This window comes from Danio rerio, chromosome 9, assembly GCF_049306965.1.
Source record: "Danio rerio strain Tuebingen ecotype United States chromosome 9, GRCz12tu, whole genome shotgun sequence".
Lineage (NCBI taxonomy): Eukaryota > Metazoa > Chordata > Actinopteri > Cypriniformes > Danionidae > Danio > Danio rerio.
In genome coordinates, this window is record NC_133184.1 from 17517010 (window position 1) to 17544985 (window position 27976).

At 39.7% G+C, this 27976-nt stretch overlaps 1 protein-coding gene and 1 long non-coding RNA gene across 4 annotated transcripts in view; one reads left to right on the forward strand and one right to left on the reverse strand.

Moving 5' to 3' along the window:
- crfb4 (cytokine receptor family member b4) overlaps positions 1 to 27976 on the reverse strand; it is a 136616-nt gene that overhangs the window by 45515 nt on the left and 63125 nt on the right. For all 3 annotated transcript variants that reach the window (XM_068223482.2, NM_001083868.1, XM_073912303.1), the window contains exon 3: positions 11690 to 11856. In XM_068223482.2, coding sequence (XP_068079583.2) covers positions 11690 to 11856 — 167 coding nt within the window. The remainder of the gene's footprint in view (positions 1 to 11689; positions 11857 to 27976) is intronic.
- On the forward strand, positions 13726 to 18190 carry LOC141376095 (uncharacterized). Its single transcript, XR_012385253.1, has 9 exons — positions 13726 to 14914; positions 15017 to 15254; positions 15358 to 15913; positions 16036 to 16112; positions 16204 to 16337; positions 16485 to 16733; positions 16861 to 17032; positions 17118 to 17267; positions 17410 to 18190. It is a non-coding gene; the product is annotated as an uncharacterized lncRNA (long non-coding RNA).

The window sequence follows — 27976 nt, forward strand, 5'->3', positions numbered from 1 at the left end:
AAAAGCCTTGCGCCACATTGTGCCGGGTGTATGATAGGGCCCCATGTGTTAGTTTTTTAAGACATTATTTCATTTTGAAACATGTTTGCAGTGTTTTGTTGGACATGGTGTATTGTGCTAGTTTATTGTTGCATTTTGAAAATTTGTTTTGTGGTTTAGTTTACTATGGAACAAAATCAATGCCTAAAGTCTTGAATTAAAAAGCTTGTTGAATATCACAAACTAAAAAAAATAATACACCGTATTAACAAGTTCTTGCATTTCAATGACTTGAATTCCAGGGTTTGTATTTTTAGGTCCTGAAATTTAACATATCTGTTTATTTAAGCTGTGAATATTTCAACGAAAAATATTTCAAACACTTTTTCATACTTAAAAATTCAATAATTCATATTAAATTTTCAGATTTCACTTACAAAATATTCAATACCCTTTAAAAATACGATGTATAATATTCAAAAGGTCATTTTCAGTTCATTTTATTTCAGTTCAAATATTCGCGTCCATAAATTCAGTGGATCAAATTCGACTGATAAAATTCAACATTACATCCGGGAACTGCAGGAGAACCAATAGATTGCTGATTGAAGATCGCCAGCTGCTCTAGCTTTCACCAGCAGGTGGAGATGGAATAATGTAAGATTTTTAACCCAGTAAACAAGCGAGAAAAAGGCTAAAAAAGGCACAAAAGTAGAATTTAATATTAATATCAATGCCTTGGACATTATAAATAATAAAAAGTATGAGTTGTGGGGAGTCAACGGATCGTTCCAGAACCGAACAAGTCACAGACCATGTTATCCTTAAAAGATTGGTTGGTGCCTACATGTCTGAGCTTTGTTTTCATTTTCAAAGCAATCCACAGGCACCCAGCAAAAGGCAATCCACAGGTCAACATCACAGTTGCGTGTTAATTAACTTTACACCTTAAAACAATAAGAGGCTCTACAATCAAAAACCCACCAAACCGGTTTTTGAGAAGTACCTTTTGGTTTGCGTGTCCTTTGGCGTCTGCAAGGAATACACATTCTCAGGCAGACACAGAAGCGATCAGAAACGCTTGCAAAGTTTAATGGACATACAGTAAAACTGTGTTTATTTGAGTAATGTATGTTTGCTTTATGTTTCTGTAGGTTTTTGTGTATACATGTTCCATGTGTTTAACAAAACTGTTATGGATAGTTATTGAGTAATAGCCCTCAGTGACAAATGAAATCTACAGAATGTTTGTGAAATACTTCATGTTTGGTATCGATTGAAAGCTAGGAACATTTCAAATGCATTGGTTTATATGAAGAAACCATACTATGAAAAGTGTTTATGTTATAAGACTTTATTTTAACCACTATGCTATCAAAGCAGCACCCACACCAGGTGTCAACCCGGCCTCCTAGAGGGCAGAATTGGGGTGTGACTCCACCCCGCACCTTATCTGATTGGACAAGCATTGTGTAGACCCAGCCTCTACCAAAGCCTATAAAACTTTGAACAAAGGAATTTCATCGTCGTCTTTTGCCGGTCATCTTTGCCAGTCGTCACCGCCGTCGCTGCCAGGACGTCGCTCTTCTCGTGCTGTGGCCGTTACATCGCCTCGCCCGAAGCCTCGTTACATCACGGAGCAGACCGCGACCTTCACTTGCTGCCGCCTCGACCCCCGATCTGCTTGTGCAACCGCTTCAACAACAAGCCATCGGGTCAACACATCCAAACTCTGAAACTCATCCTAACTACAGGAACCCAGGAAGGACTTCGAACGCCGCCTTGTCCAACATCCGTATCCCTAGCAACCGACTAAGGAAACCCCTCTTCACCGACAAGGGAATTCCATCACGTCACTGAAGTTGCTACGCTGACCAATCAGCTTCGCCGGGATTTCCCTTTGGACCAGTCGAGGAAACCAAATTACATCAGAACGCAAGTAGCACAAACAAGGTTTCTATCCATTGCTGACTCTGGTGTGAATTATGTTTAAGTAGTAAAGAATAGCGAAATTCTCTGCTTTTATGGTTTCTCTCAGGTTGCAATGCTAAGAACTTAGCAAAGGCTAGAAGTTAAATCCACTCAGTCAAAACTCTCCTCAAACTGCTTGTGCGTGTGTGTATGTATGTGCGTTTGTTTGTTTTACGTAGATTAGTACTTTGTGTTATAGAGTAGCAATAAACTTTTGTTTCGTTTTAAGATCCGTGTTGGTGTGTTGTGTGCTTTATAAGTTAATGCCTCAGCTTCAGATACTGCTACCTTGCTTATTAAATAATTAGATACTGTTTTTATATTGTTATTGTTGGCCACGTAATAATATAATACAGAATTGCTTTACACTAAACGTTCTATTTGCTGGACAAATACTAAAGTTAAGTGTAAGCTTTAAATAATTCTATGTGAATCATGTTCGAATCTTTGATTCGAATCCCCAAAGTTTAAACATGATTTAAACCAAAGAGCTGATTCTTACATAGTGGTGGAGAATAATTCGGGCAAGCAGATCTAACTTTTAAAGCACAAAATCCCGAAATCACGTTGTTAATCTTTTCTATTTTTGTCCGGAAAGAATAGATCAGAAAGAACAGAAGTTTTGCTACTGCACAATTTCATTGTGGTACCATTTGTTTTATTGCTTGACTACATTTAGTGTTGTTAAGAAAGTAAAACTTCATTTAAGTTGTCCGCCGAGACACACTGTAAGCCGCTCTAAAGCGCATGCAGAGAAAGACAAAGCGTATTCCTTTGTGCTTATCTCATAACGTTATATAAGGCCTTCACAGTATGATTTCGTACGCCGCGATTCCCGGATGGAAACTCAGCTGTGTTTTCTCCTAGTAACTGATTTAGCATAGCTAACTAAATTCATGTTGCCCTGTAATTTGCTAATACTTAGTAAATTATTTAAAACGCGGAGCTCAGAGAAAGCTGCCTAACGTAGTTTATAGGAGAAGTTTTGAAATTGATCAATTAAAATTGTGGTTTGAATCCACGGTTGTGTTTGCAGTCTAAACAGACTTAACACAGAGTGCTGAGATCCCGCATATCTCTGTCACGATTTGTATTAATCTCAGAAATCCTGTTGATTAATTTATCTCACTTTCATGAGTTGAGATGGTTCAGTACTGTTAAGATATAAAATCTAACAAGTGCTTTTTGCTTGAACAGTGTGAGATGCGCCGTCATCTCAAGTGATACTGTGAAATTTACTATTATTCCACTTTGTGGTCGTTGCCATAGCAGCAACCTTGGTCCGGAAGTACAGAGAGACTTGCCGGAATTACATTCAAGCGTGCATGTGCAGTCCGCCAGCGCCAGCTTGAATTGTAAACAAAGAGCATAGCGTGAAGCTAAGCTAAACTAACGCTAACACGTTTGCATTGAAGTCTATGCATTTCCAGTAGCAGCGAAGGCTAATAAATAGCACGTAGCATTTAGTGGTCTTAAATGCATTGTATGGCTGATGTTTAAAATAACTCTTGCATCTCAGTTATTTCTCTTTACTCACCTTGGAAAAGTTGACAAACGCAAAGTTAATCAAAGAGTGCACGATCTAACTGCTGAGTTTAATCACTACTATTTTATTTTATTTTTGTTTTTACTGCTGTACTTGGCCTGTTGAATTTGATCAGTTTGAACTCACATAAGCTGTTGGTTTTATTAGTGATGAATTATAGTTTTGTTTTCATTACTATAAATTAATGCTCTCTGACCTGTACAAGTATAAATACTTTTTCCATTCATCAACATCTAGGAACACCCATTTCCTATAATTGTTGATTTATACGGATAAGACTCACTGATTAAATAAATTATAATTGTTTAATTTAATGATAAACTGCATTAAATGTTACTCTAACCAACTTCATTGTTTTGAATTTTTAATTTCATTAATGGTTCATTTATGCATGGCTCTATCATTTTAATAACAATTATTAATAAAATTTAGTCATAAGTGTTCTTATCAATCTTAAAGATAACTTAAAAAAGTTATTACCCCGTTTCAGATTGAAAGTTAAGTTCAATTCAAAATTGAATTTAGTCTATTAAATTTAGTTTATTTTAAGCCTGCTTACAGACAGTGCTCCCCCTGCTGCTTCATTGATGCAATTGGACAGTCCAGCCCAGTGAGCTGTAAGGTACCAACCTAAGTCATCATTGAGCCTAGTCTTAGAGCAGTAGCCCTCCAATTAGCCAACTTCAAAAGGAAAATTCAGATTTTTCTAATACGTAGGCTAAGTGGTTACTATATAACACAATAAAACCAACACTTCTTGTAGTGTCAACTCAACAGCGCCACCTAATGCTAAGAGAAAACTAACTCCTTTGTTCTCTCTCTTTACTTACTATCTTCTTTTAACTAGACTATTGATGCTGGTTTAAGGATTGTGCTTGTGAGAGTCAAAAAGCAGAGAATTTTAGAAACATTTAATAGATGTTTGGGACACTTGAACACTTTTAATTGTTGAAATTGTCTGATCTCACCCCTCCTTTCTCACTCATCAGGTCAACAAGAGGATAGGCGTCGTTGGATCCAATTCTAAACACGCATCCAGAAACAATTTATTTGGTGTACGGAGTCAATCCTATTCAGAAGCCAATACTGTTATTGTTTTCCTACTTTCTGTCACTTCAGAGGAAAGTTAATAGCAACTTCAGTCCTGGTATTTAGAAATCTTAATTTTATATTTAACAAAAGCTAAAGGAACTCTCTCTCTAGGAAAGTGGAAACTACAGATTTTCACCCTACTCCTTAGTCTCCTCATCACTTTTGTTTTCTTTGTTCTCTCACTGTGTCTGTGCTACTGACTCTTTCCACAGAGACTACCAGTTAGACACGCGTACCCACCAGAGGGCCACAGTTCCAGAGAACCACACTTAACTCAACATTAGAACACACTTAACATTGCACATTAACATTTCTCCTTTTCTGTTTGCATTGTTCTACCTTGTTTTTTCTTTCTCCTCTCTATCTCTCTTCAAGGTCTGTGTCAGTTAAATTCTAAGTCCTCCCCCCTGCCGCAAAAGATGGCTCACTTCAAAGATCCAGTTGGCCTCTGGAAGGACCTGGAATGCTGGCTGAGCGTTGTAACAGGCAGTCTCCTCCCTAAAGCTGCCGAAACACTGCAGCCCCTGACGCAAAACCAACTGGATGAGAACATAGACAGCATCATGAAGCAAGACCCAAGTCAAAGCTTCAACCACAAGGAGCTGGCCAAAATCACTGGTACTTTGAGTCACACACTCATAGCCACCCTCAAATTGAGTGACAGACACGCCTCCCAACTCCAACACAAGCTGACACGCCTGCAAGCCCGCACCGAGCAGCTAGAGCTAGAGGCTCAGGAACGTCTGAATCAACCAAATGAGATGTATGAAGGTACCACAGAGGAGATCGACAAACTACAAGAAGCTTTAACAGCCGTCACAGAAGAAAGAGAACAAGCCAGAGCAGACCACGCTGACGTCGCTAACAAGCTAGATTACGCTGAACAACTACTGAAAGAAGCGAAGGTGGACTTAAGAGACAAGAAGGCCAGAATCAAAGCCCTTGAAACTCACCTGAGCGAAGCAAGACATGAGATCGACAGACTAATGCAGGAAGTGGATGACATCAAAGAGGAGTCTGCCAGTGAACTCAGGCATGCCTATGCACTGCGCTATGAACCTCCAAAGACAAGATGTGCACCAGCCTCGCCCCTGCCAAGCAGGACAGGATCCCCTGTCCCTGAGCTCTCACCTATTGAAAGAGGTGAGAAACCATGCCGAAGATCTTCGCCAACACCTTCTGAAGAGCCTTACCTTACCCCACAGCGACGAGAGCCTGTGATAGCCAGTCACAGATCGTCATACAGTCTGGACCTTAAAGACCTTGACAAGCTGGCCAGAAACATTGGCAAGTTTACTCCAAGTGTGTCAGGTGGGTTGGAGGTCCACGCTTATTTGCAAGACATTGATTTCCACCTGGAAATGAGACCCAATGTCTCTCATAAAGAAAGACTGTATTTGCTTCGAGCCACATCCAGCACTGAGGTGCGCAGCTTCCTGGACCGACAACCGGCTCGGGTAAAGAATGATTATCGCTTGCTCCAAGAAGCCCTCATCAGAGAGTTTGCAAACCCTGAATCAGATCAAGGACTGTTAAGTGCTCTGGAGACAAAACAAGCTCGCAATGAGTCCCCACATGCTTACTATAACCGACTCAGGCAAGCCTTTTTCGGAACTCGCAACGAACCGAATATGGAGGAAGACCTGAACTTTAAGATTCTCTTCCTGAGAAACCTCCATCCTGCAGTAAGCCAACATCTCGGAGTACTCGCATGCCCACGAACAATGAGCATCCAGCAATTGCGAGATTTGACACGGAAAGCCCACGACAAACAAAAGATGGTGTTAGAGAAAAACACTAAACCTGCCACAGTTTTTGACTTTAACACCCATCCAGAACTGGCACTAGAGGGTGCCCAACGCTCAAACAGCGTGAGACCACTATCCCCAGCGTGGAATGCGTCTCCGTCCAATAGACAACAGAACTCCTACGCTGACACGAGATTCAAACAGAGGAACAGTCACTGGGATAGACCGCGTGGACAACGACGCTCACCTGAACACCACCGGGAAAGAAACCAATGGGGGTCGAACAAAAGCTGGTCACCATCCAAGGGAAGACATCAAAACCCTGTATCATCAAGTCCAAGGAGTCAACGAAGGTACTCCAAACATTTCCACCCTGACAACGCTCAGACTCAATCCCAGCAAGAGGAAAATACCCCACCGGGATTTGACCCTCAAGAACTGGTGAAATTGATGATGAAAGAGTTTCTCAAATGCATAGAGGAGGACAGGAAACGGGAAAAGGAAAAAGCAGATTCAGCCTGACTAGTTGCCGAGCGGAGAAGCAACAACCACCTGAACCAACAAACACTTGCAGGTGAAAACCCTCAGGTTTCTAAAAGTGCCATTCTGGTCGTCTGCCACTCCTCCGACAAACCTCAGTTCAGTCCTGAAACCCTTCCTGACCCATGCCAAACTCCGGTACCTCCATTACTAGATGAACATTTGACTGCTCCATCATCATTAAACAACAAATGGGGGAGGACCACAACTTGACACAGATCAACTGTTCTACCCTCTACATACTAACATAACCTTTGACATTCTAGGGAACACCTAGTTAAACACAACACTAATACTTTCTCCTCTTCAGCACTGCTAGAACAACCTCTAGTAGAGAGGATCCACTCCACATTTGCAACACTGTTTTGCTGGTTTTTAACCTACCTTGTTTTGTTGCATCACTATGCCTCTTCATTTCTTTCTTTCTCTCTCTCTCCCTAACTAATTTGCAGTTCCAGTCCCCTCTACAGGGAACTCCTGTAAATTCATTCACAGGGCCTAAAAGTAGGATTGACTCCTTTTCCCAAATTAGTATCAATTGCTGCAGAATTATTGCTCATTTAAGTTGAAGCTAGCGCCACTACATACTCGCAATGAAGTAAACTAGCTAAATAACTAAATTTGAATTATTTCAGGCAATGTTACACTACACCTTGTGTTCTTAACCCGAACAATTTAAGCTAAAACCTGCACCAGAACTCAGTCTATGGAATGGAAATGTGGTTTGTGTCTTGTGTGTCTGTTCTCTCTCTACCTATGCCTCTTGTTCCAGTATCTGCCGATGTTCATGCCAGGAACATCACCATCCAAATGGGGGATGTGGGGAGTCAACGGATCGTTCCAGAACCGAACAAGTCACAGACCATGTTATCCTTAAAAGATTGGTTGGTGCCTACATGTCTGAGCTTTGTTTTCATTTTCAAAGCAATCCACAGGCACCCAGCAAAAGGCAATCCACAGGTCAACATCACAGTTGCGTGTTAATTAACTTTACACCTTAAAACAATAAGAGGCTCTACAATCAAAAACCCACCAAACCGGTTTTTGAGAAGTACCTTTTGGTTTGCGTGTCCTTTGGCGTCTGCAAGGAATACACATTCTCAGGCAGACACAGAAGCGATCAGAAACGCTTCCAAAGTTTAATGGACATACAGTAAAACTGTGTTTATTTGAGTAATGTATGTTTGCTTTATGTTTCTGTAGGTTTTTGTGTGTACATGTTCCATGTGTTTAACAAAACTGTTATAAATAGTTCTTGAGTAATAGCCCTCAGCGACAAATGAAATCTACAGAATGTTTGTGAAATACTTCATGTTTGGTATCGATTGAAAGCTAGGAACATTTCAAATGCATTGGTTTATATGAAGAAACCATACTATGAAAAGTGTTTATGTTATAAGACTTTATTTTAACCACTATGCTATCAAAGCAGCACCCACACCAGGTGTCAACCCGGCCTCCTAGAGGGCAGAATTGGGGTGTGACTCCACCCCGCACCTTATCTGATTGGACAAGCATTGTGTAGACCCAGCCTCTACCAAAGCCTATAAAACTTTGAACAAAGGAATTTCATCATCGTCTTTTGCCGGTCATCTTTGCCAGTCGTCACCGCCGTCGCTGCCCGGACGTCGCTCTTCTCGTGCTGTGGCCGTTACATCGCCTCGCCGGAAGCCTCGTTACATCACGGAGCAGACCGCGACCTTCACTTGCTGCCGGCTCGACCCCCGATCTGCTTGTGCAACCGCTTCAACAACAAGCCATCGGGTCAACACATCCAAACTCTGAAACTCATCCTAACTACAGGAACCCAGGAAGGACTTCGAACGCCGCCTTGTCCAACATCCGTATCCCTAGCAACCGACTAAGGAAACCCCTCTTCACCGACAAGGGAATTCCATCACGTCACTGAAGTTGCTACGCTGACCAATCAGCTTCGCCGGGATTTCCCTTTGGACCAGTCGAGGAAACCAAATTACATCAGAACGCAAGTAGCACAAACAAGGTTTCTATCCATTGCTGACTCTGGTGTGAATTATGTTTAAGTAGTAAAGAATAGCGAAATTCTCTGCTTTTATGGTTTCTCTCAGGTTGCAATGCTAAGAACTTAGCAAAGGCTAGAAGTTAAATCCACTCAGTCAAAACTCTCCTCAAACTGCTTGTGCGTGTGTGTATGTATGTGCGTTTGTTTGTTTTACGTAGATTAGTACTTTGTGTTATAGAGTAGCAATAAACTTTTGTTTCGTTTTAAGATCCGTGTTGGTGTGTTGTGTGCTTTATAAGTTAATGCCTCAGCTTCAGATACTGCTACCTTGCTTATTAAATAATTAGATACTGTTTTTATATTGTTATTGTTGGCCACGTAATAATATAATACAGAATTGCTTTACACTAAACGTTCTATTTGCTGGACAAATACTAAAGTTAAGTGTAAGCTTTAAATAATTCTATGTGAATCATGTTCGAATCTTTGATTCGAATCCCCAAAGTTTAAACATGATTTAAACCAAAGAGCTGATTCTTACAGAGTAAAATGAGTAAATGAGGGTTTAGTCATCTATATTTGCCCTTATGTAACGGAAGCCAGCTGGTGATCGCGTAAAGCTCACCCCTCAGATCCAGGGACAGACGTTGTTCTGCAATCTTATCGGAGCTTGTCTCCCATGCTGGCTCGTTACCTGCTCGGACCGGTGCGGTTACTTGCACATAATCCGTCTTTTGATGAATATGATGTTACACATTGTCTATCTTTATTGACTCTTTCTTCCATAGACGCTAAGTATTATATTGACAGCTAAAGAATATAAACTTAAGCGAAACAGGAGAGGAAATATTATAATAATAATACAAAATAGATAAACATTGACAGGGCTAAGAACAATTACGAACAAAGATTTTCAAAACCAGAGAGATTTTATGAGAATGTCACAAAACAGTTTACTTGGAAATGTTAAACAGAGAGTTCAGGTATGATTTAAGGTTGGTTATGGATGGGGCGTCTGATTTAAAATAATTTAACATGCGAATGCATTAAATGAGCGTCTCATTCATTGAAATGCAAGAACTTGTTAATACGGTGTATTATTTTTTTCAGTTTGTGATATTCAACAAGCTTTTTAATTCAAGACTTTAGGCATTGATTTTGTTCCATAGTTTACAATGTGTGATTTTGTGCATGAAACGAACTGTTCTGCCAATTATATGTTTTAGGTGTGTTGGTGCATTAGGAGTTTAGGAAACTTGTTAAATGTACTGTCATAGCAATTGTAAAAAAAAACTTTAAGATACCCATAAATTTTAATTTACTATGTCTGAGTAGCTTTATAAAATGTTTAGTTTATGTAAAAAAAAATACAGGCACAAAATTGCTGCAGTACAGACTTTATTTGCAAAACGACATTACTGCAAGATTTGCAAACAGAAAAAGCACCGCAATTATAATAAAAAAACAAAGTAATCGTCTGTATTTGGCCACATGCTCTCATCCACATCACACCGGATATCTTCTCTGGCAAGGTATCATGGGAAAAATTCTCTTGTTGTTCATTTTCCACACAAGATCAGCCCAAAGAGTCCTCTTTTAGAACATATGATCATGTAATTTGAAAAACCTGAATGTGGTTCCTAAAACGGAAACTGCTGTGATTTATGTACTAACATAACTGTAATAAGTTGATTCTCATTGGCAATGGAAAATAATACAGAGAATATATTTGTGTTTCCATGCATGATATGAAAAGCTGTTCAATTTGACTTTAGCCTATAAGTTATGTTTAGAACATAATGTTATCTGCTCTTCTGACATACTGTGTGAAAGCATTTGTAAATTTGACAGTAAAATTACATTCTTCAAGCATTTGAAATTGGTGTTAACTGTATGCATTTTGTATCAAAGCAACAAGAAATGTCTTAATTGTATAGCCTACAAAGACGGATGCTGTACTGACCGTGTTAAGAGTTTAGGAAACTGTATTGAAAAAAAAAAAATGTATTAAAAAAACTGTTGTAGGCAATGTAAAAAAAAATAAAAACTGTAAATAAGGTCACTGTGATGGCCGTTCCAAAATCTTCAGCTTGCATCTTTTAAGAAATCCTATAGTGGATTTCAAGGTAAGTTAAAGATTATTGTCCTCTTAAAAAGAAATGGAAATGGAAAGAAAAAAAACTTTCACATTTTGCAATGTGCGTGTGTGTGTATCTGTGTGTGGTCCATTTTTGACAGCCGCATATGTGTATCTTATCTAGTTTGAATGAGGTGTTTACTTCAATAATATGCTTATGTTTAGTGTTTAGTGTCCACCAGTGTGTGCACAAGGTGGACAAAATATTGAACAAAGTATTGATAAGCTTTAAAATTGCCATTTACTAATGACAGCTGTTGCTATGCATCAGATCTAACAAGTTGATTAAGGTCTAAAACTTATAAAGTGCCCAAACGTTTGCACAGTGCCATGTTAATGTCTTTATTTATTTATGTTCAATTTATGAGATAAGAGATAACTATGCATCAATGTTCGCTGAAAAACATTGTGCATTTTTTCCATTTTTAAGAGAGACTGTGTTAACATCTTTTCATGGATTATTTAAGTTTTCTTTTAGACTGTAGATTGATGTGGGATAATCAATCAATAAAAATGATTTTGGAATAAGACTGAAACATTACAAAGTGTTATAAATGTAAGAGTATGCTACTGAAAACGTATTTGAACACTAATTTAAACCATTATAGTAATATTTTCTTAATATTTGTGTAAAAATCTGTCTTACTCTGAAATATTTCTGCTCCAAACAAAGTCAAATTAAACAAGGTACTTACTTATTTTGTCCACTGCAACTTGTTTAGTCTCCACCCAATCAGATGTTTCTCCATCTAGTTCTGTCCGAACACGAAGTTGGTAAGAACCAAAAATGGTAACATTGTCAGTAAAGTCACAGGTTAGCGATGAGCTGTTTTGACAAACTGGATCATAACCCCTCCACCCTCTAAAAATGAAAAAGAATAAACAAGAATTAATACTACAATTGTATTTATATAACACATTACAACCTAAATGGCTGTATAAGGTTCTTTACAAAAATAAAGCAAAATGACACATTAAAAGGTGCAGTAGGTGATTTTCTTCAGAAACATTTTTTTTGTTGTGCTGGTTGAAAGTCTCTTCACATTCCAATAGTAAAGATTAAAGTAAATGTATTTATATGTATTTTCATATTCTAAGTAAGGCATAAAACTAAAAATGTTCATCCAATTAAATTTTGTAAGGCCGACAATTCACATAATTCTGATAAGTAGGTTTGTACAACTGTGCATCTCTGTTCATGCAGATCTGCCAATTGCGCGTACACATGCTGCTGCTCGTTTATGCGGACACGAGAGAGAGAGAGAGAGAGAAAGAGAGAGAGCAGTCAATACCAATGCTGAATCAAAACTTTTTAAAATCATGAAATCAATATCGAAGTTACTTTTGCACACTGGAAAGATGACACCATGGCTGATGTATTTCTTTTAGACACGTAATGTTATGTTTTAAAACTGTTTTAGTCACGCAAAGCTAATGTACTGTAGATTGTGTTGTTACAAATGGGTTATATGTGCAGAAGTGTAGTTCATTCATTCATTTTCTTTTCAACTTAGTCCCTTTATTAACCAGTTAAACTCTGCTGCTATTTTTGGGATTTCCGCCTGAATTTTGCCTACCAAAATTTAAAAGCTTCCCAAATCCACATGCAGAGTTGTAAATGCAAAAATTTTAAATTTCATAAAACACTATTAAAAGTGTCTAAAATATCTTTATATGTTGTCTGTGTCATAATAAACACCTAAAAAAGAGGTGCTTTTTTGGTATTTTTAGTTTTTTTTAATAAACTCAAATTTGAAAGTGTACCTTTTAGGTTCTGTGTGGTCTAGGGTGCTGTAATTAATTTTGGTGGTTCCTTCACATGTCTGTAGAATGGCCCTGAAGCGCACAGCATGAAGCCTGGTTTATACTTCTGCACCAAGTGACCAGCGTAACCCACGGCGCATGCAACGCCCGTAGCTGTGCATTTATATTTCTGCACGCTGTCTCTGTTGGTTTGCATTAACACTTCTGAAACGCTAGTTGGCAGTGAGGTGTTTATGTTCCTCTGTGTCAAGTTTCTTCGCTGGTGTTTTGCATTTTCTGAATGCTTCCTAAATGTACAAGTGGCTCAAACTCGCTCATTTTGAGGGAGGAACCAGCGGACGAGCAACAACTTTAACTATGAGGTAAACACAAAAAAAAACTTTCCATTTGGAGCTCCTTCACGGAACTCCACACTTGTATACAATCACTCCATCGGGCTTGCGCGGCTCTCGGTCCCGCCCAGACTCATCAGCGTTACCAAGCCGACCAATCACAGAGCTTGCGCTACGCTTTGTTGCGAGGTGTAGTTAAATTTTTTAAGAGGTGCAAATCAACTACGCCGACGGCCACAGAGTAGAGCTATGCGTCAACGCCGTAGCATACGCGTGCGCTTGATGCAGAAGTATAAATCAGCCTTAAGGTAAGAGATGACAGCAGTCTGTGCTATCTTTGGCTGCTTTTTGATCATAAATGTATTGTTTTTACTTCTGCACCATGGAAACATCGCGATTCATTCGATAACTATTTGATATGTGAATATAATTAAGTAAAAAGAATGCTAGAACCATATGAGCATCGGCAAGAGCTTTCATTTGAGCTATAACCTGCACATGTGTCATATATGAACCATATGAAAAATATGAAAATGAACCAATGTTCAATACCCAGCTCGGGTATCCAAAATACTGTGTATTTAAAGGGCACCTATGGTAAAAATCTACTTTTCAAGCTGTTTGGACAGATCTGTGTGTTGGTATAGTGTATAGACCATCATACTGGGGTGATATGTACACACCCAGTCCTTTTTTAATTTATCTACAAATAAAGGGTCAAAACAATTGGAGCTGCTTTTTTAGACCGACGTAGAAAAATAGAAACATTGTAATAAAGCAGTAACCAGTACTGGCTACAGCTAAAGTTTGTTTTGTATGTGGGATGTTTGTTGTGATGTGTATACTGTAATGTTAAGCCGAAATGAATAGCATCTGCGGCTAAAGCTACTTCGGATGTTTGTTTGCGCGTGTTTACTGCTATTGTGCTTTTCTAAAACAGTCTACATACTCTAAGCTGTAAGTGGTAATGTGTACATGAAGAGGTTTTAGCCATTAGAAACAGAAACCGTAGAAAAATAGAAACATTGTAATAAAGCAGTACTACTGGCTACAGCTAAAGTTTGTTGTGTATGTGGGATGTTTGTTGTACTGTAATGTTAAGCCGAAATGAATAACATCTGCAGCTAAAGTTGCTTCGAATGTTTGTTTGCATGTGTTTACTGCTATTGTCCTTTTCTAAAACAGTCTACATACTCGAAGCTGTAAGTGGTAATGTGTACAGGAAGGGCTTTTAGCCATTATAAACAGAAACCGTAGAAAAATAGAAACATTGTAATAAAGCAGTAACCAGTACTGGCTACAGCTAAAGTTTGTTTTGTATGTAAGGTGGTTTGTTGTAATGTGTATACTGTAATGTTAAGCCGAAATGAATAGCATCTGCGGCTAAAGCTACTTTGGATGTTTGTTTGCGCGTGTTTACTGCTATTGTGCTTTTCTAAAACAGTCTATATACTCTAAGCTGTAAGTGGTAATGTGTACATGAAGGAGTTTTAGCCATTAGAAACAGAAACCGTAGAAAAATAGAAACATTGTAATAAAGCAGTACCACTGGCTACAGCTAAAGTTTGTTGTGTATGTGGGATGTTTGTTGTAATTTTTTCACTGTACTTGCACGTGGTCTGCAGTTGTTTACAATAAGATCGGTATGTTTTCAGCAAAGAAAGGTCATTTTAAAAAATGTATGTTTTCTTACAAAGGCCACGACGTTGACACAGAGCAACAAGGTGGATGTTGCTTGCCAGACAGAACCATTTCACATATCTTTACACAGTGTTGGTACGCAGTTGTTGTTTAGGACGCTTCAGGCCAAACGCAGGAGTACAAGTAAGTTAAATTTTCTCTGTTTATTTTAAGTTGCTGCATTAGAAACATTTTTTACTATCTTTATAAACGTGCACTGAGATTAATCATAAAATTACACTATAGGTGTCCAGACAACAGTATCCAGTTTTGAACTGACTGTACCATCAGCATCCTCTACTGCATTTATGACTTCGACACCCCTCAAACCTTCATTAAAAAGACCTCGTCTGAAGCTGGAGGAGGAGGAGGAAGAAGAAGCCGAAGAAACTCTAACAGAGTCAAAAATTATAGCCCAAGACTCGTATGTGACATTTGACCCTGCAGAGGAATACACATCTGCAACTGAACCAACAGACTTGTCGTGAGTTTATGCATTATGTAAATTATTTGCAAGATTGTGTATTGTCATCATAACATTCATCATCTTTTTTTACTTATGTACATGTATATATTTATTTTTACAGAATCCAAGAATGCCCAGTTCATAAGATAGCCAAGTTCATTGTCTATGAAACATGCCTCATGGAGCTCTTCAGTGACTGCCCAGTGTGTCAGAGTAGATGTAATGTAAAGTCACAAAGGCTTGGGACATTTCTTAGCGTACAGCAAGTCTACCCACACTGCGAGTTTGTTAGACAATGGAACAGTCAGCCAATTATTGGTAGTACTCCAGCTGGCAACCTGCATCTTTCCGCTGCAGTGTACTTGAGCGGTGCATCATTTTTTGTAGTTGAAAAGCTAATTATCTATCAAAATTTATCACGTTTCTTTTAGAAACACAATATGAATTTTGTCACAGGGTGCATGCACATTGTACTAAAAATTCTCCTCTCTGTTGTCAGGTATTTGCTGCAATGAAACTACACATTTTTAAACACGATTCATTTCGTCGACATGCAAGACTTTACATTGAACCTGCTGTTGTCCACAAGTGGAGAAATTGGCAGAATGAAATACTAGAACAGCTCAGTCGAAGAGAGAATGTGATCGTTGGAGGAGATAGGAGGGCTGACTCCCCAGGTATTTAGACAAAAGATTTAATTTCTAATTAAATACTGTCTAATAACAAAAATAAATATGAAATACATTACAATTATTCCAAAAATGTGTTTAAAATAATTATGTACGGTTTGTTCTTGAAGGCCACTCTGCCAAGTATGGGGGTTTTACAATGATGGACCTTGCAACTAACACAGTGGTCGACCTACAGTTAGTCCAGGTAATACAGAAAAGTGTTATGTGAACTAGCATAATATTTTGGATGGAAAATATGTAATTTTTTTTTTTTTACCTTATTTAAAATTTTATAGAGTAATGAGGTGGGCGGCAGTTACCATATAGAAAAAGAAGGCCTAAAGAGAAGCCTTGACCTGTTGGATGCCCGCGGTGTTCGTCTGGAATGCATTATCACAGACAGACATCCTCAAATCTAGAAATATCTTAGGTATCGAAATGTCACTCAGTTTTTTGATGTGTGGCATATCAAGAAAGATATGTAATTTAGCATTCATCCAAGATCAAATTGCCATTTACAGTTCTTACATGTGTTTTATTATTTTTTTGTTGGTCTTTTTTTTCCTTTAATTTCCAGGAATTTCCAAAAAACTGGACAAGATATGTCAGATAAAGCGGTGTGAGAAGTTACGCAAATGGTTACGTAGCATCAAAAACCACATCTACAGGACTGCTGCATCATACACAAACAGTCCTGAAAGAGTGGCAAAGTGGACCTCTATCTTGAACCATGTAAAAGACAAACATGTACATGAAGACCCCAATTTTCCGGCTTGTCTGCATCCGCCACGGATAAGCAGAGACAGGAACAAATGACTGTCGGCTGGTAAGTTGTATACAAACAAATAAAATATTTTTCTTGATAAAACTAATGCAAAACAGAGCTTGTTTCTTTGTTCAGATTTGTTTTCGGTTCAGACTCTAATAACCTAAATACATCTTTACTTCTTCAGCAACGATGCCATTCCACAAGCTGGAGAAAGTTCTTGCTAACAAGAGAATATTAAAGGATGTGGCCAAGCTAAGTCCTCACCACCAGACGTCAACAGTTAAAGCTTTCCACAGCGTCATACTGCGGCTTGCACCCAAAAATGGGGTATTCCCATTTCTGGGGATGCTATGCAGGTAAAGCCACTGATCAGAAATTTATATTTACAATATCATACAGTCTTGTCATGGTACGTCATTTACATTTTTTTCTTTTTGTTAGGTTGAACTTGGCTGCACTGCATTACAATAAAAATGTTGGGCATCCCCAGGCCACATCAGCAACTGGTAAACCCCTTTACAAGCTTGCCTTACCAAAGAAAAAAGAAAGGAGAGTATAGGGTCCGAGAAGTGAAGACACAGCAAATTTTCAGTATGTATATAAATATTCATATTTTTATTAATATTTCAACAAATAAAAAAATATAAATAATTGCACTTTACATTCACAATACACGTTCACTACTCAAAATACAAAATTAAATTACTAAAAAGATAACTGTTATATTGCACAGGTTATGTAGAAGAGCTGCTGGACCTCATCTTCAACGAAGTGTTAGTGGACCCGTCACCCTATGTTAATGAAGTGTTGGGAATTCACATACCACGTGCTTTATCATCAGCTTACGATCGACCTGAGATGGTGGAGGCTATCTCCAGCAGGGTGACCCGCTTCAATCAATAGATATCCTAAAACCCACATAGCTGCCCTGCTCTTCAGGAAACTGTCTGCGAATCTTCAGCACCACACATGCAGGAATCACAACACGGACTCTCCGCCCGAGGAAACCCCAAAACCAGCTCACAAAGCTCTGATAAGCCAAAAAAGCGGGACTGTCTAACAGAGACATAATAATGAAACATTGTTTTAGAAATTGCACTACAATTTGAACTTGGGAGTTAACACAAATACAATTTTATTTTTGATTGAATAACTAGCTTTAACAACATTTCAGAAGTCATATTTCATTTATTCAACTGCCAATGTATGTTTGATATGTTTTTATGTGTTTGTAGATATACTTTCTAATGTTCATGGACAATTGTATTTCATTCAACAAAGTGACACAACTTGGAGTTTATATTTATATTTGCACAAGGATACATTTTGTATATGCCAATCACACTTTAATTTATACTTCAATATAAAGTTTTTATATGACTCAGAAATTGAAGCATCTTTTCTGAAGGTTTAATGTTTCTATGCCATACTGATTTTTAAAATTAATTAAAATTAAATTAAAATGTTTAGTGACTTTAAAATATTTTTTTCAATAAAAAGTACATACATTACTCAACATTTTATGAAATAATTCAAATTGTCATTTCAGAAATAGCAGCAATAAAAATAAGGTACGTATTTCATTTCTATTGACATTGAGGTAAAGTTGGTTTTATATTAATAATAATAATAATAATAATAATTCGTTACATTTATATAGCGCTTTTCTGGGCACTCAAAGCGCTTTACACAATGGGGGGGGAATCTCCTCATCCACCACCAGTGTGCAGCATCCACCTGGATGACGCGACGGCAGCCATTTTGCGCCAGACCGCACACCACACACCAGCTGATTGGTGGAGAGGAGACAGAGTGATGATATGCCAATCATGATATGGGGAGGGTTAGGAGGCCATGATGGACAGAGGCCAGTGGGCAGATTTGGCCAGGATGCCGGGGTTAAACCCCTACTCTTCAGATATTCAGACATTCTCTTTAATACTATCATTTCAGAAAAGTATTCTTTGCAAATTCTAAATAGGGAAATCTTGTTAGCAGCAAATGACAAAGTAGAACATTGTTTACAGTAAATTAGATAGTGTTAATGTTGTTTACAAGTCATACTTGCATGCTAAATCCAATCGAATGTTCAAAGTACCATGGCAAACAATACAGGGACTTCTGAATGTGCGAATATAAAACCAACTTTATCGCTATTTTATTGACTACACAGTGTAATGTCCTTAAAAAGAACGCGAGCATGCAGATCATGAACATCTACAAGGTAACCTGCTATTCTTTCTATTTATTTAAACTCACTTTTGCACATCACAAAGTCGCAGGGGACCTCGCAGGGGAAGTCTGCTTTGTATATATTCGATGCATTTTGCAAGGAATAAATATTGAAGCAAACGGGATCCATTCCTGGATGCTCCGTCATGCATGAGGGTTGCACTTCCAGTTGATCCATTCGTCTTCTAACCTTATTACACGACACATAGTTTTGCTGTTTATTATCTCATTCGATGTCTTTAGAGAAGCAACGTTAACATAAACTGGAAATTAACTTGCGGTACCTCTTTGCAGCATACATTTTCAGCATCAATTGGCATTTTTTCACAATTGTCACACAAGCACCTGCCAATATTTGTCAACGTCAATATTTATGAATTACAAATAAATCATACCAATGCAAAATTTATCTTTGTGGAAATCTTTATGTCTTGTCTGTGTTTGTTGAAAGACCTGTGATGTGGCGCACGACGTTCGCTAACTTTATCAAACAAATTACGGATGACGCATGCATCATTACATAGCGGCTGTAAAAGTATAAAAAGACATAAATTATTTTGTATGTACCACTCTGACACATTCTGGCAAATTCGGATTATAGATTCCTCAACAGTCGACTCTGCTTGTTCTGTGTCCGAGTCTGGGTCGTACATGTACAGCTGAATGCTGTTCCTCTCACTCATGTTGACTCTTCCTGTCTGCCTGTGTGATGCAGTGAACAAAGCAGAGGCGCTTTTGGCTCCGCCCCCTTGTTACGTTGGGCGGGCAGTCGAAACTTATTATCATGTTAAGCAACACACCCCAAAACAGCAACCTGTGTACACGCCTCTAAATTTACACTTTTTAACATAGCATAATACCAATATCTGAATTGCGTTTTGATCTGAACCTACATTCCCACACTCAGAAGAACCATAATATTAGTATTAAATCTCAAAAAAGGGCTAAACTATGTGCCCTTTAAGTGTAAATAACTTTTGTACAGTAGAATAAAAAAAGTGATGCATACGTGCATAAAATATAGATTCTACACTTTCAAATGAAACCACTTATGGGGGTCTGGTGCAACGCTAGCCCTTTAAATCTTAAAGCAAAACTCGATGACGTCACGGACCCAGTACCGGGTCCGCAAAGTTTAACTGGATTTAACAACAAAACATAAGCACATAGCACTATTCTGCCTAGCCTACTTTACTGAGAGATGGTTGGTTTTATATTCAAATTGGTTTATTTTTCAACAGTGACAACCTGTGATGTGCTCACTATATTGTTTACCATGTTACTTTGAATATTCGGTCTGAAATAGCATGCAAGTATGGCTTAGTAATAAGTGTAATTCCTCCACATTGCCGGCCAAGCACTAAGCAGAGTCGCTTTAGGACAGCATGTGAGAGAGGATTTTCTGCTTTAATTTTTAAGGTGCAGTTGTTTCGTGTTTCAGGAGGCATGGCTCTGGATGGCAGGGGAGGGACTGTGTTTCAATGATATTATGCTAACTGGTTCACAGTATTTAGAAAACAATAATTGTCATGGTTCGTAGGTTCTGGAGAATATCTTTTTAGCTGAAATAAGGTCCAAAATACCACATTGAATGGGCCTTACATTTGAGTAACCAGTCTTGTAGGCTAGAAAATTTACTTCACAATTATGTGAAAATTATTCAGTTCTCTTATTCAAAAAACATTACAATGATTTACATAACGAAGCGTTTTGAAAAATCCGAAGAGGCCATTTTCATTTTAAAACGCTGCTGTTCTTAGTGTGGATGAGGGATCTGAGCTTTTACCTCAATGTTAAGTAGCCTACACACAGTTCAGTCTTGCATCCTTTGCTTGTAAGTTCAGACTTCGCAAGTTTGATATGGAAAAAAAACTCCCGAGGACACATCGGGTAAATCTTAGGGAAAACTGTACTGTATAACCTTATTCACATCACCCTGGCTACGTTGTTTCACTTTCTTAACAATAAAATGAAAACCAGATAAAAGGAACTGCCTATTTTCATTTTGATACTAGCAACTTAAAAGACACTAAAAATGTTGTCGTCATTGTGTAGCTGCATATTTATAAGACCATCATCTTCATGCATATTTATAACTAAACGGAGCCTATTACATTACTGCCTCCTTTAATTTTCATTGAAAATATGAAAAATATGCAATCTGTTTCAATGAATATCTGTTTTAATAATCAATAATTGCCATTATAAAAAGTATAACGTAAAATAGTTCTACAATATAGGAAACAAACGCAAGCAATCAGTTAATATGCAGAATTAGTGTCCACGGTTACATTAATTAATATATTTACCTAACTTATCTTTGCACTCAGCCAAAACACGTTACCTGAGTAACGTAAATAAGTAATAAATTCAAAAGACAAAAGTTGGGGAATAAGTCGTCAGATATGGACAACAAGATAAACTGAATATCACGTTTAACAAATATAGTAAGATTAGATCCAGCTGTAGATGCTTGATTAAAAGTCCGACATGCACAGCTCTCAAATGAGAAGATGTGCTCGAAGCATGCTGCAGTGCATGCCTCTAAAACTGATACATATTAGTGTAAACTGGGCCTAAATGCTTGTTGTATAATTTGCTGTATTAAGACCATGTAAACACTCTCAGTAAACAATATACAGTGATCAGCATATACAGCAAGTACACACCTCACAAATCTATCTTTTAAATTTGTATTTTTAATAGGAAGCTATACAATATTATATTTGTGCATATACTCTCACACCCTTGGTCTGATCATGCTGTCTGTTTCCCATTTTTGTCTACATGTGGCGAGCGCACATGAATGTTTATTTTGATCACTCCCATATCGCTCCTCCCTCTCGTTACCCCATTTTCCTTCTATTAAGATTGATTTTCACTCACATGCACTCTATTAGTGATCCCTTTCATGTCCCATTTATTCCCCTCTTGTGTGTAGTCCTGTGCTAGATTGTTGTTTGCGAGTGCGCTTACACCAAGCCACTATCGTCTTGTCTCGTCTTGTCTTCTGTCGTTGATATCCTATCCTATTTTGTCTTGTTGTGCTGCTCCACGCCAGAACTGTCTACTTTGCACTTTGCCTCTCCTTAACCTCCTCGTCCCAGGCCGGACTGCTTCAACTTCATGGAGCCTACCGGCTTCAACTGACTGCCGGCTTCCTCTCCCTTGCTCACGCTCCACTTTCGCATTCCCCATGCGGCCACGCTTCAGCACGCCCCCTGCCGGGTAACAGCATTATAGACTCTATTGTTTGTATACCTTTTTTGGCTCACCCCGGCTGTCTTTTGCTTTCTCCTTTTGTGAACGATCCGCCCCCTTTTGTGTCTGGGGACAGGACCCGGTCTCTGTTGTTGAGGACTTAACAGCGCCCTCTTCTGGGAGTTTTTCATGCAGTTTTTTTTTGTTTTATTTTTCTCTTATTTTTCTTTGCAAGAGCCCAGTTGTATTTAGATTTTTCTCTCTAAAGCAGGTCGCACACCAGAAGCGCCGCGCAGCGGCATGCATTTTAAAATTCTAAACGTAGGTTTTTATCAGGGTACACACATTGGCGTTGCAAGCCGGCGGTGCCCGGCCATGACTCAGGACGCAGTTCATTTTTCAGCCGCGCCACAGAGCGCCATCTGATTAGTTTAAATATCATGTGAATGTGTGCATCTGGTGTGCGATACTTTAAACTGTCATGTGCGCGCCGTGTCGCGGCGCCGAGCGCCGCTTTTGGTGTGCGACCTGTTTAGGGGTTGTTTTCTGATCAAGAATAAACTTTTCCTAACCTGCACTTGTGTCGGCCTGTGTTCCCCAACAGAACAATCTAGCCACAATAGACGCAGCGGGTTCGGATCCAGTCCTTACTGCAGTCACCCAGCAGGGTGTGCTGCTAGGCCAGCATGAGGCAAGGTTGACCAACACCACTAGGCAGATGGAGTACTTGGCCAACCAGGTAGCTGATTTAACCGCACGTATTCATGAGTTACAGCACGATACAGCCCAGGGGGGGCAAGTGGACCCTGGCACTCAGCATCCACATGAACCCCGATGAAACAACCCACCACCTTACGACGGGGACCCCAACTCATGTAGAGCCTTCCTTTTTCAATGCTCTGTGGTGTTTGCCTTACAGCCACATACCTACACAGCTGAAAGAACAAAGGTGACCTACGTTCTGACGCTGCTCACATGCAAGGACCGTGATTGGGGAACCTCAGTCTGGGAAATCCAAGCTCCCTGCTGTGCATCAGACATGAAGATTTTAGACAAAAGATGGTGAGGTTGTTTGACAGATCTGCCCAGGGGCAGGAGGCAGGAGACCAGTTGGCTCGTTTGTGCCAGGCAGGCAGGTCAGTCACAGAGTATGCCATCCAGTTTAAGACCATGGCAGCTTCCTGCAACTGGAATCAAGGGGCCTGCATGTCCATGTTTCGTGCGGGGCTTGAAGAGGAAATCCAGGACGAGTTGGTCACCATCGACCTTCCTCAAGATTTTGACGATCTTATCAGTATGGCCCTACGGGTAGAAAGACATTTGTGCTGTCTTCGCCAACATCCGGCCTTCCGGCACCCTGGAGGATGGAGGACACATCTTCTGCTGCTCCTGAGGCTGCTAAAACCACTTCCTTGGGTTCGGAGCCCATGCAGATGGGGCGTCTTTGGCTGACTCCCCAACAGAAACAACAGTGCCTTATCCAGGGCCTGTGTTTCTACTGCGGCAAGCCAGGACACTTTGCAGTGGCTTGTCTGTTAAAAGTTGTGGCTCACCAGTGAAGATGGGGACCCTGGTGAGCGCTACCCCTTTATTGCATTCCCCCTCTTTTTGAACTGTTCTTCCTGTATCTGACCAGTTTGGTGACTCTTTTAATTCTGCTTCGGCCTTTGTTGATTCCGGGGCCGAAGGTAGTTTTATGGATAGTTCTTTAGCTACCTTGTGGGAAATCCCTGCACTTCCTCTTTTCAATCCTATTCCTGCTCGCTCTCTTAATGGCACCCTCTTCACCACTGTATCCCATACCACTCCTCCCCTACATATCATTGTCTCTGGCAATTACCATGAGGTCACCACGCTGCTCCTCCTAGATTCGCCTAGGGCCCCCATAGTTTTGGGGCATCCATGGCTGATGCAGCATGGCCCTCACGTTGATTGGTCAAGTAATTCAATTTTGTCTTGGAGTCAGCATTGTCTTGCTTCGTGTTTGGATCCTGCTGCTTTTTCCTGTGTCTGTGTGTCCTGTCTTACAGGTGGAGGCTGCTGATCTGTCTGGGGTACCGGCGGAGTACCTTGACCCGCGCCGGGTGTTGAGCAAGTCTCGGGCCACTTCCCTGCCTTCGCATCGTCCTTACAATTGTGCCATAGAACTCCTCCCAGGCACTTCTCCGTCCAAGGGTCATTTGTTTTCCCTTTCTGGTCCTGAGAGAGAGGCCATGGATAAATATATCAATGAATCACTCAAAGCCGGTCTCATCCAACCCTCTTCCTCCCCTGCAGGTGCCGGGTTCTTTTTTGTCAAAAAGAAAGATGGCTCCCTGCATCCCTGTATTGATTACCAAGGTCTTAATGACATCACTATCAAGAACAGGTACCTCTTACCTCTTATGTCTTCTGCCTTTGAACTCTTGCAGAGAGCCAAGGTCTTTACCAAACTTGACCTCCGGAATGCTTACCATCTCATTCGCATATTCGCCTTTAACACGCCTACGGGACACTTCGAGTACCAGGTCTTACTATTCGGTCTGTCGATTCTCCGGCGGTCTTTCAGGCCTTGGTTAATGGTGTGTTGAGAGACATGGGTTATCATTTTGTCTTTGTGTACCTTGATGATATCTTGATATTCTCTCCGTCTTTACAGGTACACACCCAACATGTCCGCCAGGTGCTACAACAGTTGCTGGAGAATCAGCTTTATGTTAAGGCGGAGAAGTGCGTTTTCTACGTCCAGTCGTTTTTTTTCTTGGGATTTATTATTTCAGCTGAAGAGATCCAGGCAGACACGGTATCCAGGCAGACACAAGGTAAAGGCTGTTGCCGAGTGGCCAATTCCAGACTTTTGTAAGGCTCTGCAGCAATTCCTGGGGTCCTGAATCCTTCTGAGCGAAATTACGACATAGGTAATAGGGAATTGTTGACAGTCAGGTTGGCCCTGGGTGAGTGGCGTCATTGGTTAGAAGGTGCAGCTCAGCCTTTCCTGGTCTGAACGGATCACAAGAACCTTGAATATATCCATTCAGCCAGGAGGCTGAGTTCCCGAAAGCTGGGCCCTCTTCTTTGGGGCGATTTAATTTTACCTCTGTCTTAAATATTAAGCCAGATGCTCTCTCCCGTCTGTTTGAGGCCCCAGGGGAGAAGGAACAACCAGACACCATTTTACTAGGGCTGTAACGATACACCAAACCCACGATTCGGTTTGTATCACGATTTTTGACCCACGATTCGGTTTGTATCACGATTTTTTATTTTTTTTTTTTTTCGTGTGGGGTGGGAAAAAAAAGATTTTTGAAACTATTTTTTATTAAATAACATTTGAAAAATCTTTATAAACTAAACATCAAAGAACAATATTAACTATGGAAATTATTAACAATATAAATAGCCATATATAAAATAAATAAATAGCCAAAGCTATCACTTCTGTTTTCTTTGTAACAAAATACTGTTGAAAAACCAAACAGAACTAAACTCCATTGTGTAGATGGTTCAAGCATGTTGAAAATTCTTTTTCAATCAAGTTCTCTAAATAGCTACTAGGGGTGCTCATTTCGTTAATTTTGCTAACCGACAACCGCTGCTCATTAATCGGTTATTAACGGTTAACTGGTCAGATTACTATTAATTTTATATTAAACAAATTGATGTGTCTATTTTGTGTCTGACACATTAAATATTGCATTTTAAAATACTGATTTATTTTTAAATGTTAGAATATTAATAGCGGAACAGAACAACAGAGCATCTTCACGCACCTGCAGTGTTTAGCACAGAAGAGCAGAATAATCTAAATAAAATGAATAAAATAAATAGGACTGCCCTAAATTATTTTCACTTAAATAATTAATTTATATTACAAAACGAAAATACAGACTGATTCTTTTTAATAACCGGCATATGCTTTTTTTTTCCAATCATATGTTTTTTTCTTCCGTCAAATAAAAATCGCAGACTTCCTCAAATTGCCCGTTCCACGGAAAATATGCATTTATTTAATGCCCCGCTGTTATCATTATAATCACAAAACCTTTTACATTTTTAATAGAAATCATTATTTTAAAGATTATGTCCTGATATAGCCTATGGTTTCCTCTTTCTCCCTCGCGGTTCAAGTGCGCGCTGCGTGATGAAAAGACAGCAACAATGCACTCAGACTTTTTGTAAACAGTTTTGTTGTTTAAATATGATATTGCATTAATCTGCGTACATGCTTTATAAGCTGTAAAATAAAAAGTAAAGCCTATTTGTTGCATTTATTACGCAGATCCAGGTCAACATAAGCGCTGGTTAAGCACCAACAGGTCTGTATCAAACAGCAATATTCTTCTTCCATTTTACTTCTTTGGCAAATGTGTCTGTAGGCACGGGTTATACGTTATGGTCCCGCAAATTAAGTATGCCTTGCAGTTAAACAAGTGGCCGAAAACGAGGCGCATCTCACTGCCTTTATGTTGACAAGGAAAAAAGAAGAAGCGCGGTCTTCTCATGAAACGACTAAATCAGCTGGGTATCGATTGTGCAAAAGTGTTGCTGTCTGTGTTGTTACAAAAGTAATATTTAATACTATTGTGATATTCAAGATTTGTATATTCATACAGCTCTGGATAACTTAAAACAGCGATTAGACCTTCAGAGCGGCGTTGATGCGTCCTGAAGTAAAGCGAAACGGCTATAAACTCCAGCAAGATAGAGTGATTATATGCAGAGCCATATACCTTTATCTCTAAATAAAGTATAACTATAGAAACTGTGTTCATCTTAACTGAAAGCTTCGTCGTGTTTTCTGACCTCCCGCATCGCACCTGTCAGTCAGCACTTTCAAAGGTTCAAACAGAAAGCACACAGCACGGTTACAGAAAAGTTTGCGCTGTTACCTGACATCTGGTGAACGCGCATCCCTCTCTGCACAGCCACATTAACAGTGTGAGCAAATCATCGTATATGCGCTGAAAATCCGGCCGCTTTGACAGCATTGGCAATGTTTCTGGCGTTGTCGGTTGTCAAGCGGGGTTAAGTTGGTTTTGTTTTTGATATCCCATTCAGACGGTCCCTTACTAAGAGCTCCGTGTGAGCTCTCCCGGCTAAATATTGCGAGGGCTTAAACGGAGCAGTGCTTGTAATGTCGAACGAAAAAAGTGTTAATTAGCTCAACTTTTGCAGGCACGCGTGACGTTATTGGAAAGGTATCACGGGGTGTGTCGCGATTCTCCCTTATCACTCCGCGACACAGGATCGTAGATTTGAGTGTCGCGATTTCGATTTTATATCGTGTATCGTTACAGCCCTACATTTTACCCAAGAAAATGGTGGTGGCATCTCTCACTTGGGACATTGAAAGATGGGTTGAGGAAGCCAGGAGGACAAGTCCAAGACGGGGGAGGATTCCAGCGTGATGTCTCTTTGTTCCTACCAAGATGCGCTTTGAAGTAATCCAGTGAGGTTACTCCTCTAAGTAGACCTGTCACCCAGGAGTCAGGAGATTGCTGGCTGCCATCCATCAGCGATTCTGGTGGCCATCTATGGTCAAGGACGTCAGGCATTTTTTGGCCGCCTGCTCTGTTTGCGCTCAGAACAATAATTCCAACATGCCTCTCATTGGTCTGCTCTGCCCCCTTCTCATCCCATCCAGCCCCTGGTCACATTTGGCCCTTGATTTTGGCTTACCAGAATCTAAAGGCAACATCGCTATTCTCACGGTGGTGGACCGCTTCTCCAAAGCAGCCCATTTCATTCCCCTTCCCAAACTCCCCTCAGCCAAGGAGACTGCTTAAATGGTGATTGATCATGTTTTCCGGATTCATGGTCTTCCGGTCAATGTAGTTTCTGATAGGGGCCCTCAGTTTGTCTCCCTGTTTCGGAGGGAATTCGGTCGA